Source organism: Eurytemora carolleeae, unplaced genomic scaffold, assembly GCF_000591075.1.
Source record: "Eurytemora carolleeae unplaced genomic scaffold, Eaff_2.0 scaffold23, whole genome shotgun sequence".
NCBI classification, from domain to species: domain Eukaryota; kingdom Metazoa; phylum Arthropoda; class Copepoda; order Calanoida; family Temoridae; genus Eurytemora; species Eurytemora carolleeae.
The window spans coordinates 475,443-490,172 of NW_019396045.1; the positions used below are offsets into that span (position 1 = coordinate 475,443).

Genomic DNA, 14,730 nt, shown 5'->3' on the forward strand with positions numbered 1-14,730 from the left:
TTTTCGTTCATTTTTTAACAAAACAATCGTTTTTTATTTCTCTGAACAATCCTTAAGGAGTTCGTCCATCGGCCTATTTCTATGAAAATTGTACCATCATTCACAAAAGTTTTGTTTGCTCTCCAACTTTTCATTTGTTCCAAACAAAATATGCCCATCTCTAGTTGCGTAGTAATTGTGCGGAATTAAATAACAAATGTCTATGAGTTCAATTAAAAATTCTTGTTCCAAATGAGCCAAAATACTGTAGAATAGATTTATTTTAATACGTATATTCATGCTATAAGCTAAATCAAGTTTAAAGATGTGTATGATGTAAAATAGCATAAAGAAGCAATGGATAAAATCGATTTGGATGAAAACGGATAAAAATCATCTAGCACATGTTCGTTGGTGATTAAAAATCTGAAATAGTACATTGTGTATAGTACATAGTACATAGTACATTGTTGTTGCCGAAGTACCAAAGACAAACTGTTACAACATTAATTTAATTTGGGTTTCTTTAATATTTAGATTTTTCCTGGTCTACTTCTATATCTTTGCTTTAAAGAAATTTCTATCTAACATTTAATTGTCTGTTTTCTTTTATTCCTGAAAATGTTTCACATAAAATCTTTCGTCAAATCAATTTTTATATTTAAGAATTATGTTTTCTAGGGTTAAACCTGAATTTTTATATTTAAGAATTAATGACAAACAAACAAATTCTTGAACTTTTTTGATAAAATCTTGAATATCCAATATTGGTTGACTTCAACTAGCAATTCCATAAAAAATTCTGGAAATTATTGTCTGGCGCAATGAAATTGAGTCTTTGCCACAAACTTTGATTTTGTAATTTTAAAATCATTGCAACCCAATGTTGTAGCCTTTAGATATTTCTAACTATGAACTCTGTTAGATCAATTAATCTAAATTTTTAATAGTAAATGTTCAGTGCACCAGACTGCAAAAATATAAAGATAAGAACATTTGAGATTGTGGCAAAGACTCAATTTCTATAATTTAAATATGGAAAGATAATCACAATTATGATTAATTGAGCCACTTTAAACAGAAAAACTTCCATAAAGGGTATATGGCGGAAAACAAGAGAAGAAAAAAAATTGAGGGAAGAAATTACCCACTGGCTGAATTATTACCAAAAATTAGGAAAATAAGAATTTAAAAAACAAACGAAAAAGTGGTTAATTGTTTACGTTATGAAAATACGTTCATAGTAACTCTATCTGCAATAATCTGCACCTAATCTGACCTTCATGCAAAACCTCAAGATACTAGCTTCAAAAAAAAGATTTGTTTCATTACTTGGGAAATGACATGACGACTTTATAACCATGAAGCATGAAGCATCTCTAAAAATCTAACAAAAGCTTGAAGAGCATAAAACATGATCAATGCTTTACTAAATCTTTATAAAGTTAAACTTTATCATGAATAAGTACTAACATTTTATCTGCGATTACATCATCAAATTGGGTTCTTATGTGTCAACCTGTAATGTAGCTATAGCATATTATTATTTCAGTTTTATTAAAGCAGTGTCAAGTGAAATAATTTTGTAAATAAGAGGTTTTATGTTTTATTCCATAAATAGATAAATAAAAAGGAATAAATTGATGATAGCTTATCCATGGTAGACTGGGGCAGGGTTGTATGCAGGGGCAGGAGCGTATGCAGGAGCAGGTGCGTAGACGGGAGCAGCCTTGTAGACAGGAGCAGCCTTGTAAGGAGCAGGAGCAAGATTGATCTTGATTTCCCTAGGATTTATGTCTGGGATTGTAACGATATCAAGGGATTAAATGTTACAAAGCTGTCTTTTGGATATCGCTAATTTAGAATTTTGACCAGTCAAAATCATCCTGCAGACCAAATCATCAATTGTAGATTTAATTTAATACAATTCTGCATAGGCCATTTATTAGTCATAAAATAATTGAGTCTTTGCAGCAACACTTAAATTTTGTAATCCCTATATATTTCAACTAGATATTGTGAAAATTTTATATTTCAAATTTAGTTTATTTCATCTTACAGAATTCATCGATTTAAACATCAAAGGTCTATGACATTGGGTTAAAAAGATTTAGGGATTTTTAAATTCGGAGTTTGTGACTGAAACTCCATTCCTTTATTTGTTTTCATTACAGGGGATATTAGTTTCAAAACTAAAACTTGGCCCATTTCTAACGCTTAGTGTTTATAGAAATGGGCCAAATCTGAAAATTATCTTTTTCAAGAGTATATATCTTAAAATCCAAGACGAGTAGAATAAAATTACAGCATATAATTTTAACAAATGGCTATAACTAATTATTTGGCCTAAAAAATCATTAATTGTATTAGACCAGCTCAAATTTGAAACCTTCTGTATCTAGCAAAAAAAAAGATTTTTTATATTTACCAATAACCTATAATGAGTAAAAACGCATTTTTTAATGGCACCAATCAATTTAAGGCGAAGAATTTAATTTTTCTGAAATAAACTTGGAAAAACTAATAAGATAACTAATAAAGATGTTAAGATGCATTAGACCAACTCAAATGAAACCTTTATGTATCTAGCAAAAAAAAAGATTTTTGTTCTGGGAGCAATTCCAAAACCCTGAGAGCAGCCACCCCTCCCTCATCCACTCTGAGTTTAGCTTCAGGTTCGTATGAGAACTGAAGGGGTTACATCAATGGAACTATCCCTATTCCAAGCTACGGAGACCCTTGAAACAGGCTCCGGGAAATCTCCCAAATTCCAAGGTTTCCTGGGAATCTCCCAATTTCTTAGGTAAATGAGGAATCTCTAAAATTCCTATGTATCTTTGGAATCTCCCAAATTCCTGGGTATCCGGGGAATCTCCAAAGTTCCTACATATCTGGTGTATCTCCCAAATTCCAAGGTATCTTGGGAATCTCCCAAACATCTAGTTATCTGGGGAATCTCCCAAATTCCAAGATATCTTGGGAATCTCCCAAATATCGAAGTATCTGGGAAATCTACCAAATTCCAAGATATCTTGGGAATCTCCCAAATTCCTCGGTATCTGGGGAATCTCCCAAATTTCTAGAATCAAGGGCCCAAATGCCAGGGTATTTGAGAAGTTTCCTAAATATTAAAAAGAAACCAACCTCAAAAGATATTTTGTGAAATGCCTGGTTATTTACAGATATTTTGTAAATATCTGTAATTTAATTGCTGTTAATTTATGAACAAATGCATAAATATGCGTATTTGTAGGGCTGGGTGTTGTTTCTTGGGAATTATCATATATATTTTATTAATTTAGTTGGTCATTTATTTAACTGTATTAGTTCTGATTATATAATCCCTTACCCAAAGAAAATTGCACCGGTTGTTAAGTTTTTAAGAAATAATTTTCAGTATTATGAGAAAAATAAATTCAAAGAAATAAAAAAAAAAAATTTCGAACGTCTTTTATCTGACTTCTTTCTGTTCAGAATGTTTTGATTTCAAAAAAAGATTTTTCCAACTACATTATACATCTTTTAAACCATTTAAAGCGTGATATTAAACTTGAATCCTTTTAAAATGAACTTCTTTTTTAATTGAGTAGATCAAAGAGAATTTAGTAAACTTTTTCAGGCAAATGAGGTCGTATATTACCTGCTTCCTTTAGATTTAATTTTGTAAATAAAAAGTTTGCTAAAAGATTTAGTTTTTTAACGAACACAATTCCTAATTTATAATTTTATTTTAAAGTTCAGGTTTAGGAAAGGTGCGGAGCAAGATTGATTTTCCAAAATTAGAAACCATTACAATTTTTACTACGTTTTTGACAAATGCGAACTGTTGTTAGTACGACAAAAGCTTAAAAATCTAGGTCTCTAAAAACTCTTTTAATGGATATAACATTTTTTTATTATGTTGAACTTCATCAGAATTGCTTCAAACTATGTTAACTACAATCACTTTATCAAATGGGTCCTCATGTGTTATCTTTTCTGCTGTTAACATCTAATTATTTAAGAGCATTCTTTCATGATGTAATTTCATAAATGAGGGTATAAATTTTTATTTCATAGATAAATAAATAATCAGTCAGGATTAAATTGATTACAGCTTATCCATGGTAGACTGGGGAAGGGTTGTATGCAGGGGCAGGAGCGTATGCAGGAGCAGGGGCGTAGACGGGAGCAGCCTTGTAGACAGGAGCAGCCTTGTAAGGAGCAGGAGCAGAAGCATACTTGGCCTCTCCAGAGTAGGTAACATCAGCAACATATCCACTGTAGGCATCAGCAACCTTGTAGTTGACAGTCTGGATTCTGCCATCAGGAAGAGCAACAGAGTAGGATCCAGAGGTGGCATATCCATCCCTGTTCTCACCATGGTTGAAGGTAGCTCCAGAGTAATCATCAGCTACACCATAGTTGAAGGCATAGACTGGTGCCTCATCAACATAGGCAGGAGCAGCATGACCATAAGCTGGTGCAGGAGCATAAGCTGGTGCAGGTGCATATCCGTATCTGGGAGCATTGTCAGCTGCTGCTACAGCGGCCAGAGCAAGAACAATAAAGACCTAAAACAATAATTGATTACTAGATATTTTCTCTATGTAGATTGTAGGTTGTTCCAAATATGTGAACTGTTAGCTTTCTCTTTTTTCAAAAAAATCTTTCTAAACTCTTTGATATTCTTAAAACTGTCAAGTACCACCCAAACGAGTAAAAACTACGTTTTGTTCAGGTTTATATTAGTTATTTCAAACATAATATAATTCATACATAGTATAAAATTAATTCAAAAAATATAATTTTTTAAATAACAATGATGTTTGTTTTTTATTTTAATTATTTAAAAGTATTTTTGTAAAGGAGCTGGGTCCTTGCTACAAATTTTAATTTTTAATAACTATATCTATATAACCAGATGTTACCCTTGATATTTCCCGCTATTAATCTGTAATATCAACTATTTAAGTTCATTATTTCAAATTAAGAGAATTTAAATTTTCAGTGAAGCAATATGAAATCAACTAAAATAATATACAAAAAACATTATCAATATAAAAGTGAATACTGTATTTACCTTCATGTTTGTATGGTTGGTTTAGATAAACTGATGGTTAAACTGCATATCCAGACTATTTTATACTAAACTCAAACCGGCGCCTGACGCACAAACCGTCCGAGCTTTTGGGCGTCAAAATGCGTCTCTCCGGAGAGTTTAACGCGCCTCGAGGCAACGTCGGGGTCAGAGACAGTCCTGCACCGGGGCAACGATTTTACCGTTCACGGACATTTTTACTTATCTAAGGTCACTTAAAACATGTCAAAATAATTACTGTAGGTTTAATATTGGTAAAAAAAGAGTTTTAACTGAGCTTCATTGTTTCTACTCTTGCAATTACAACTTGTGTTATTTTTCTATTTATATTCTAATATTTCAAGCTCTTTATCTAAAACCTTTCTTTTTCTGTAATCTTCATTCTTAAGCTTCACCCCTTTTTCTTATTTTTTTTTCTTTTATTTTTCTTTATTTTTTTTAGTTATCTATTTGTTTTTATCCTTTCTGTTTTTTAACTTAAATTTTATTTTTATTCTTTACTTTCATTTTTTTAATTTCTTATTTGTTAGATTTTATTTTTGTATTTTGCGTAAAATTCTTATTTTCATTTTTATCCCACTATTTTCTAGTTTTATCTTCTCTTTTCTGATTTTAACTTTCGTATATTTTTTCTTCAATTCTCCCATTTTACATTTTTTTATTTTATAACCTTGTATGTATGGACTAAACCTGTGTTTATTGGCTAACCCTGTGTAAATTGACTGCACATATGTTAATATGTTAACCCTGTGTACATCGGCTAACCCTTTGTAAGTTTACTAACACTGTGTTTATTTACTAACCCTGTGTTTATTTACTAACCCTGTGTTCAATCACTAACCCTGTGCTTAATTACTAACCCTGTGTTTAATTACTAACCCTGGGTGTCTATAGGATAACTAACGCTGTGATTTAAAGGTTGCAAGCTCTTAACCCTATAAAGGCTGGGGGTCTTAATCTATGCCCGTAGAAAAAGGCATATGAGAATAGGTATAGGGTTGAAATGCATAGTCATAGCCAAATATGGCATGGCCAGTTCAAAGAAAAAAAATTAGATCGATAACTTTAATAGTTTGCTAGGGAGGGTGGAAAAAAATGCCTTAAAAAAGCCTCAAAAAATAAAGAAAAAAAATATTTTCTTTGTTTAAACAAATATCAAAGTGTGACACATGTCTCTACATCCATTTTTTAAGGGCTTTTCAAAGATATAGTTTTTAAATCTGTAGCTTTAGTCACAAAAAAGTTATGGGCTATTTTATATTTTTTTCACAGACCGGCCTTTTTTTCCGCCCTGTACGGTGATAGTGTCAAAAATGAGAGTGCTAGGACAAAAAAATTACTGGGGGCGCCAAACCCCCCCCCCCCCCTCCCGAGCCTGTTTAGGGTTAAGCAATAATCAATGAGAATTTTAACAATTACTTCTTATAAACCAAAGCTAAGAAAAATTGCATTTAAATTGTATACATGTAAAGGGCTACAGAAAAGCTTAAGTGAGTTAGAGCGGTAAAATCAAAGCCCAAGACGTTGCGACACTTCAAAGTCGACCCTGTCTTAAAAATTTATGAGATTTTTTATAAGCAGGCTGAATCTATATACAGTATAGTTATAGCAGAGTATAGCACAGATAGGAGTATATGGATTAACCTTGTGTATAATGACTAACCAAGTGTTTATTGGCTAACCCTGTGTAAATTTGACTAGCCCTGAATAAAGCAAGGATTATTTATTAATGGGTTGTAACTCTCAAGTATCAGATAACCATGCTGCTCTAATTCTTGTAATCCTCTTTTATAGGTTGTATTCACAGAAACATTATATTTCAATCTTTATACTGGAGACTTTAGGTTGTATATATATCTCTAGGTTGAGTATACACTGTAGGTTGGATATATATTTAGGGGCACTGTAGGTTGGATATATATTTAGGAGTATACACTGTAGGTTGGATATATATTTAGGAGTATACACTGTGGGTTGGATATATTTAGGAGTGCACTGTAGGTTTGATATAAATTTAGGAGTATACGCTGCAGGTTGGATATATTTAGGAGTATACACTGTAGGTTGGATATATATTTAGATAGGTCTGTTTGAAGGAGATATAACTTAACGAAGAGTGAAAAACGCTAAAGGGGGGTGGGGTACTTGAAGCCTCATTTTGGAAACCAGCTTTGCCTGCAAACTAACCTTTTTATAAAAGAGTCAACCAACTCAATTTAGAATTCGTCAAGGGGTTTCGGATCGTTATGATCGACACACAAACATACAGAGATTACTAGTGCGAGTAATCTCTCTTGTCTGTATCTATATAAGTATAGATGCAGGATGCAGTCTGATGAGGAAAACCAAGTCAAAAACGTGGAATGTGAAAGATAATAAAGATTGAATATTTCACTTTTTGTTTCTTTATCTTTTCAAACTTGTTTATTTCGTGATAAAGTCCTACATTAAAAAACTAAATTAGCTTAAATATAAATCGTTCGTAAAATACACATTGGGTCGAAATAAGAAATAAAAGAAATGTTGCTTATATATGGTTAAAAGAATAGGATTAAAATTTAGTTTTATGTAGATCGAATAATTATAATGCTACATATTTTATTTTTGCTACCATGGGTGCCATGGTTAATTGTCATAAAAGATGCACCATATATGCAGAGAAAGAACTCAATTGCCATAAATAATGAACCATACATGCAGAGAAGGAACCTGATTGCCATAAATGATGAACCATACATATAGGGAAGGAACCTAATTGCCATAAATTATGAACCAAACATGCAGAGAAAGAACCAAATTGCCGTAAATGATGAACCATCCATACAGAGAAAGAAACCAATTTGTATTTCACTTGAATCTCACCAAAACAGCAATGTACATTGTACAAGTACATTGTACAAAGTATAGCCAAGTTATATATGTAGTACAAACCTACGGAATGCAGGAGTCAGAGGAACAAATTGATTGCATGACACCCATCAAGGATTTGAACTAGATTTGCAAACTAGATTCTCATCTCATAAGTGAGAACCCAATATACGAATAGACGGGTGTGCACCCCCCCNCTGATCTATAATTTGTCGGTTTGAGTGGAGCTTTTTTCCAAATCCAACCATAATCTGCAATTTGTGCACTTCCTCTTTTTTATTCACATGTGTATTATTTGCTGCACTTTGTTGCAGGATGCAGTGGGTTAACATCTATATAAATTACGGTAAATCATGACTTCAACGCGTTATGGAACAGTGGCTGACTTCTAAGTTTCAATTTGATTCAGTATATTTGCGATTATTCAAAGAGAGTATAATGTTTTAGGTAATTTTATAAAGAATAAAAAACACTGAGTATCTCCTAGAAAAAGGCGTTATTTACATTTACATTTTACGTTATTTACAAAGAGAGTAGTGTATAGTGTTTTAGGTAATGATATCAAAAATTTAAAAAAAAACTGAGTATCGCCTAGAAAAAAAGCGTTATTTACATTTGCCTGATAATGTAGATTTTTTATATTTCCTACTACAGTGATAACCAGAAAACAATAGAATAGGAAGACGACATTATATCAGAACTTAAGTGTATGTGATGTTGGTACAAAGCAAATAGTTTTACTAGACATTGATTAAATCAATGATGTAATGCATGGGTCTGTTTACACTTCACACTGGATGTATCTCATGCTCATTGGATTTTTAAAAGTTTATACCTTGATTTTAAGTTTTCTGAGATGAGATTTTAAAAGCTTAAACCAGAGTAAAACCCGGTCTTTGCGTCTGCTTAGACCCAAGTAAAGCTCAAGTCAAGACCCGGGTTTTGAATGGCCTTGAGTTTAGTAAGAACCAACCCTCTTGGGTTTTGCTCTCTTTAAGGCTCGAGTCTTCAGCAGCTGATGATTGTAAATTTCGTAAAATCTTTTATATTTGTACATTTAAAATCTTGGGAATTATTTGGGTTGTCAAATTTTATTAAATATATAAAATAAACATACTATGAAAATAATGTATCTTCAAAAAGTTTGAATTATCGAAATTTACATCTCCTTGTCACAGCTGATCTGACGGCATTCTGTCTGCTATACAGAGAGAAAGCTTGCAAAACAGTCTCGCATTGGTCGAATCAGAACCAATCCTGACTTTGGTTCTATCTGAGCCCGAGTTTGGGTTTTAGTCGGGTTTAAGCTTTTAAAATCCCATCTCTGGTCAACACTGTATAAAATCTACTATAAACTCTAATATTAGAAAAATAGGTTAAAGTTAAGAGTTTAGTTTTCTGACAATACGTTTTATGTTTCTGAAGTATTTTTTTATGTTTTACATGAAAGTCCAAATAGATTGTTTTTGATGAATTAAATTACTTTAAAACTTTTTGAAAATTTACTTTGATTTAAAGCCCGTATTACCCCTGTAAATCCCCCCCCCCCNCCCCCCTGATCCCTGAATTCCAATGCAATGCAGTGCCTGAATTATCGTGTAAGCCTAGATGGTATCTTCTAGCATTATAAATACACAATACTTTTTGTTAGTCTGTCTCCTGCACTAGATCTAATAAAACATGTCTTGGTAATTTATTCATCTATTCATTCCTTTTATAAGACTGCAGACTGCAACTTTAAAGGGGGTGTTTGTCAACAATTAAAAAGGGTATAACACATGGATCCTCTCGTTGCATAATCCGAACAACATTACGCATTAACTCGTACCATCACGTCTAGTTGACCCAGTGTTATGCAACAAAGGAACTGAGTTTTTGGCCCAAACTCTGATTTTCTAATCCCAATATCCTTAAGTGACACATCACGTTATTTAATATAAAAACAGGCTCCGGGGCTCCCCTCATACTTAGCTTTAAAATGATACTTTACCTGCCAGCAAAATATTTTAATAAGAATGATATTTTTATATGCAAAATACCCCAGGTTGACTAGTTTACAAAACGCCATGAAATAGATATATACCTTTATACACTTATTTTTACTTCATAACAACGTGACGTATTTATTTGTATACATGTGCTAAATGCTATGTACATTATGTACATGTGCTAAATGCTGTGTATATTATGTACCTGTACTAAATGCTATGTACACTATGTACATGTGCTAAATTCTGTGTATATTATGTACCTGTACTAAATGCTATGTACACTATGTACATGTGCTAAATGCTACATACATTACGTACATGTGCTAAATGCTATGTACATTATGTACACGTGCTAAATGCTGTGTACATTATGTACATGTGCTAAATGTGCATTTTGGGCATTGCGGCCAACTCGAACGTGTTTGTAATGTAACCCTTAACACGGTGGACTGTAATCTTAAAATTAAAAATCCCCAAAATAGTTCACACACACACAATGAGATACATGACAAGGAGGCGGATCTTATCCATCAACTAGATTCTAAATTTGCAACACGGGGTACATTTGGTTTTAACTGCAAACCCTCAAAAAAATGTATTTGGAAAAGGCTCAACTAAATAAATATGAATTTAAGTAAAATGAAAATATTTTTTAAAAATTTATATAGTTGAAAGATTGTCTCTTTAAAGTTAAGTTTAGATAAAAACTTTAACCCTAGGTGACCTTAGACAGAAAGATGTAAGGGGAAGAAGAGAAAAAAAGAGAATGAACAATTTTCAAAAATTTTAGAAAATGCGGCAATTTATTGATCTCATGGAGTTTATTTTCTTTGCACTTGAAAAATGTTTAAACATCGATTTGTGGTTCGTCATATTTCTGAAGTTTGAACGACAAGGACTTAGGAGAAAATTAATTCTACAATGGAATTGAGTCTTTGCCACAAACTCAAATTTTCAGATCATTATAACTTTGCAACCCAATGTCGTAGACCTTAGATATGTCAAAATGTGAATTCTGGTATATCAAATACTCTAAGTTTATAATATCAATGGTGTACACTATCAGGTTACAACGTTATTTGGTATAGAAAATTTGAGTTTGTGACAAAAACTCAGTTCCTTTCTAGCAAGTTTTAGCAATAATAATAAAATGTGATAATAATAAAAACTAAATAATGTTGTCTATTTAAGATCTAATAGTACAATTCCAGCTAGCTTGTAACAATCCATCATGATAAGATCGATGACATTTAATCATTTAAATAAATTATAGATTTTGAATGGTAGAATTCTGAAACATGGGAGTAGCGTTTAATTTATGCGCATGCAGCGTTAGCGTGTTTAGCTTAGATATACAGAATGAGTCATGTGTATGTATAAAATCTTTAACCCTAAACAGACTGGGGGGGGGGGCGTTCGGCGCCCCCCCTCTTGTAGTTTTTTTGTTCAAGCACTCTCATTTTTGACACTATCACCGTGAAATTTTTTGAGTTTTAATGAATAGTAATTTAAAAGATTTTTTGTAAATTTTTTTTTATTTATAGGGTAGGGTGCAGGGCGGAAAAAAGTCTGGTCTGTGAAAAACTTTTTATTAAATAGTCCATAACTTTTTTGTGACTAATGCTGCTTACTTGACCCCAGTCCCAAAGAAGGTTCATTAACCGTTAAAAATGACCCATTTTAAACAAAAAAAAAACCGCGAACTTTTGGTAACGATTAAAACGACTTTCAGACCAACATTTAATAGCTAAGGGAAAAATGGGTCGCAAAACGCCCTAAAAGTCTATATAGTACTATCAATTACTGAAATATCATAAATAGTAGGTGTTTTTTTTTCTTCATAATATTCGTTCCCAAATATTTGAAAGAATATCTAATTTTGAGCAAAAGTATTTCCGGGCCTTTTCAATTTATCTACACCTTCAAGTACACACGTGATCCAAAGGTTGCAAGCTCTCACGCCAAAATCTATTAGAATCTTGAAAATTTCGAATTGAAAAATAAAATTAAAACCAAGTTTTGAAATTCATATGTAAATGGCTACCAAAAAGTATAAGTGAGCTAGTGGGGTAAAAGGAAAATCCAAGGCGTTGAGACTCTTTAAAGTGAACCCAGTCTTAAAAACGGGAGCATCTTTTCATAGCGGTCTGGATCGTTGTGAGTGATTAAATACTTATAATCTGAAAATTATTCTAACCCGTTCTATGCATTTAACATTTAAAAATGCATAATTTCAAATGTTGAATATATTTACAGGTTTTGATAAACTACCCCCACACTAAACTAAAGTAAGGTTTATATAAACTTTCCCACACTAAACTAAAGTAAGGTTTTAACAAATTATCTCACACTAAACTAAAGTAAGGTTTTGACAAACTATCCCACACTAAACTAAAGTAAGGTTTTGACAAACTATCCCACACTAAACTAAAGTAAGGTTTTGACAAACTATCCCACACTAAACTAAAGTAAGGTTTTGACAAACTATCTCACACTAAACTAAAGTAAGGTTTTGACAAACTATCCCACACTAAACTAAAGTAAGGTTTTAATAATTTATCCCACACTGAACTAAAGTAAGATTTTGACAAACTACCCCCACACTAAACTAAAGTAAGGTTTTGATATACTACCCCCACACTAAACTAAAGTAAGGTTTTGACAAACTACCCCCACACTAAACTAAAGTAAGGTTTTGATAAACTACCCCCACACTAAACTAAAGTAAGGTTTTGATAAACTACCCCCACACTAAACTGATTTATAATGAACTGTATTTCATATCAGATTTCCATCATAATTCATAATTTAGTTCTTAGGCAAAAATGTTTTTGTCTGGCTCATAAATGTTATTTGTCTTTATGTACTAATAACCGTAAATATGACCGGACCGATCAGGCCCAGTATTTTTGTGCTAATTCAATTAAGTCAAAAACTTTTTGCTTCCAAATGATTTTGATTGTGTTAAATCCTTATTAACCCTATTCCTGCTGGGGAGTTTTTTTTTACATGACTTAAAAAGTATTTGTCTGAGGCTGTTTAAATTTTCTGACTTTTCCTCAATAACAATCCCTTTAGGTCTAAAGCCAGGCTTTTATACTAACTGCCTGAGTCCTCAGGCACACTGCCTGAATAAAAATCAAATATATATATAATTAAATTTAAACAAATCCTTACACAAGGATCTCGATGCATAGAAAGATAGGATTTAACCAACTTATTTTTTACACCAATAATATCCGAGATTTAGGGAAAAATCAAATATATATATAATTGTCTCAAGCATATAGAAAATAAAATATCTTAAAGCATATTTATGATACTATGAGACGGGGGGGGGGGGCATTGATAGCCAGGGGCTGTTTAACACGTAGCCCCCCACGGGAATGACTACTTTTTCCGCTTACAAACTAAATCTTTGTTTTGACCCACTTTCAGTTGTCAGATTTTGATAATATTTAGCTTTTTGGAAAGCCTATGGCATAACGTATTGCATAATGTTTGCTAATTCTAAAAGTAGAGCATAAGAGCTTTTCAATGATGTATCATTTGTCATATTTGAATATCAAACATGGGATTTTTAGGCCCCCCCCCCCCCTAGCGTATCCTGGTTTTTCAGTACCCTAGCAGGGATAGGGTTAAAAACATGAATGCTTACTAGAATAAAATTCAAAACAAACAAACATTACAAAAAATGGTGCAAAGCGCTGTAAAAAAACTCGCAACAAATAATTGAACTGTAGTAAAGGGTGAACCTATAGTAAAGTGGAACTATTATTCACAAGATATTATCTTGAAGTTTTAAAACAAGTTTTGCAGACCTTACTTGAAGTGCAGTTTTACTGTTAGGTGAGTTCATTTAGATCTATGCCTGATATTACCTTTATTCAGGTTAAGTCTCAACGTGATTTAGTGACACCAAAAAAGGAGAACCCTTCCCTGAAAATCCCTAGTCAGGATTAGGGTTTGCAGCGAACGAAACGTTACACGAAAAAATGCGAAAATTTTCGCGAAATGGTTTTTCTTTTCCGCTGCAAACCCTAGTCAGGATTCAGGATTCGAGAATGTGAAATTGTAAAACAAGAAAACAGCTGATTATTGTTATTTTGTTTTCCTTGTCTACAAGGGACTAGAATGCGTAGATCTACAAGATAGGAACAGAAAACAGATGTATGATAAACTAAAAAGAAGATGCAACAGTCAGAGAAAAAATTCACCGTTAAAAAAAAGTTTAATTTAAAAATAAATGTTAAAAAACTGTTATTTTTTATCCAACATGCAAGTCTGCAAGAGTTCTATGCTATTGTTAGATATCTCCGTAACCTGTTACTTGGTACTTTGAAGGGACTATAGACGTATTTTCATTCAAACCATGGCATTTCAGATTCATATAGTTACTATAGACGTATTTCCATTCAAACCATGGCATGTCAGATTCATATAGTTACTATAGACGTATTTCCATTCAAACCATGGCATGCCAGATTCATATAGGTACTATAGAAGTATTTTCATTCAAACCATGGCATGTCAGATTCATATAGTTACTATAGACGTATTTTCATTCAAAACATGGCATGTCAGATTCATAAAGTTACTATAGACGTATTTTCATTCAAACCATGGCATGTCAGATTTATAAAGGTACCCTATAATTCTTCATCTGAGTAACATTGTGAAAGATATTGTCGCTTTTCTTTCTTAAAATCTGCTCATTTCTGACAAGTTCCTTAAAATCTTCTTCAGCAAAAACTTCAACTGAAAGTCTCAATTTTCAGCTAGAAAAACAATAAAAACTCTTGACAAATCACA

General features: G+C 32.5%; 1 protein-coding gene across 2 annotated transcripts; it reads right to left on the minus strand.

Annotated features, from left to right (window-relative positions):
- Positions 1–1,569: 1,569 nt before the first annotated feature.
- Positions 1,570–5,131, minus strand: LOC111701807 (cuticle protein 7). 2 transcript variants are annotated; one of them, XM_023473248.1, is made up of 3 exons: positions 5,042–5,131; positions 4,173–4,532; positions 1,570–1,726 (listed from the first exon to the last, which is right to left on the minus strand). In XM_023473248.1, exons 1-3 carry the CDS (start codon positions 5,045–5,047, stop codon positions 1,631–1,633), a joined length of 462 nt encoding a protein of 153 aa, XP_023329016.1. In that variant the 5' UTR covers positions 5,048–5,131; the 3' UTR covers positions 1,570–1,630. The 2 variants fall into 2 exon arrangements, with proteins under 2 accessions (XP_023329016.1, XP_023329007.1); XM_023473239.1 differs by lacking the exon at positions 1,570–1,726 and having other exon boundaries at positions 4,013–4,532.
- Positions 5,132–14,730: the final 9,599 nt, after the last annotated feature.

Coding starts and splice junctions, on each gene's coding strand:
- LOC111701807 (XM_023473248.1), bottom strand. Junction 1,727..4,172: donor CTGCTCCTGCTCCTTACAAG/GCTGCTCCTGTC, acceptor GCTCCTTACAAG/GCTGCTCCTGTCTACAAGGC.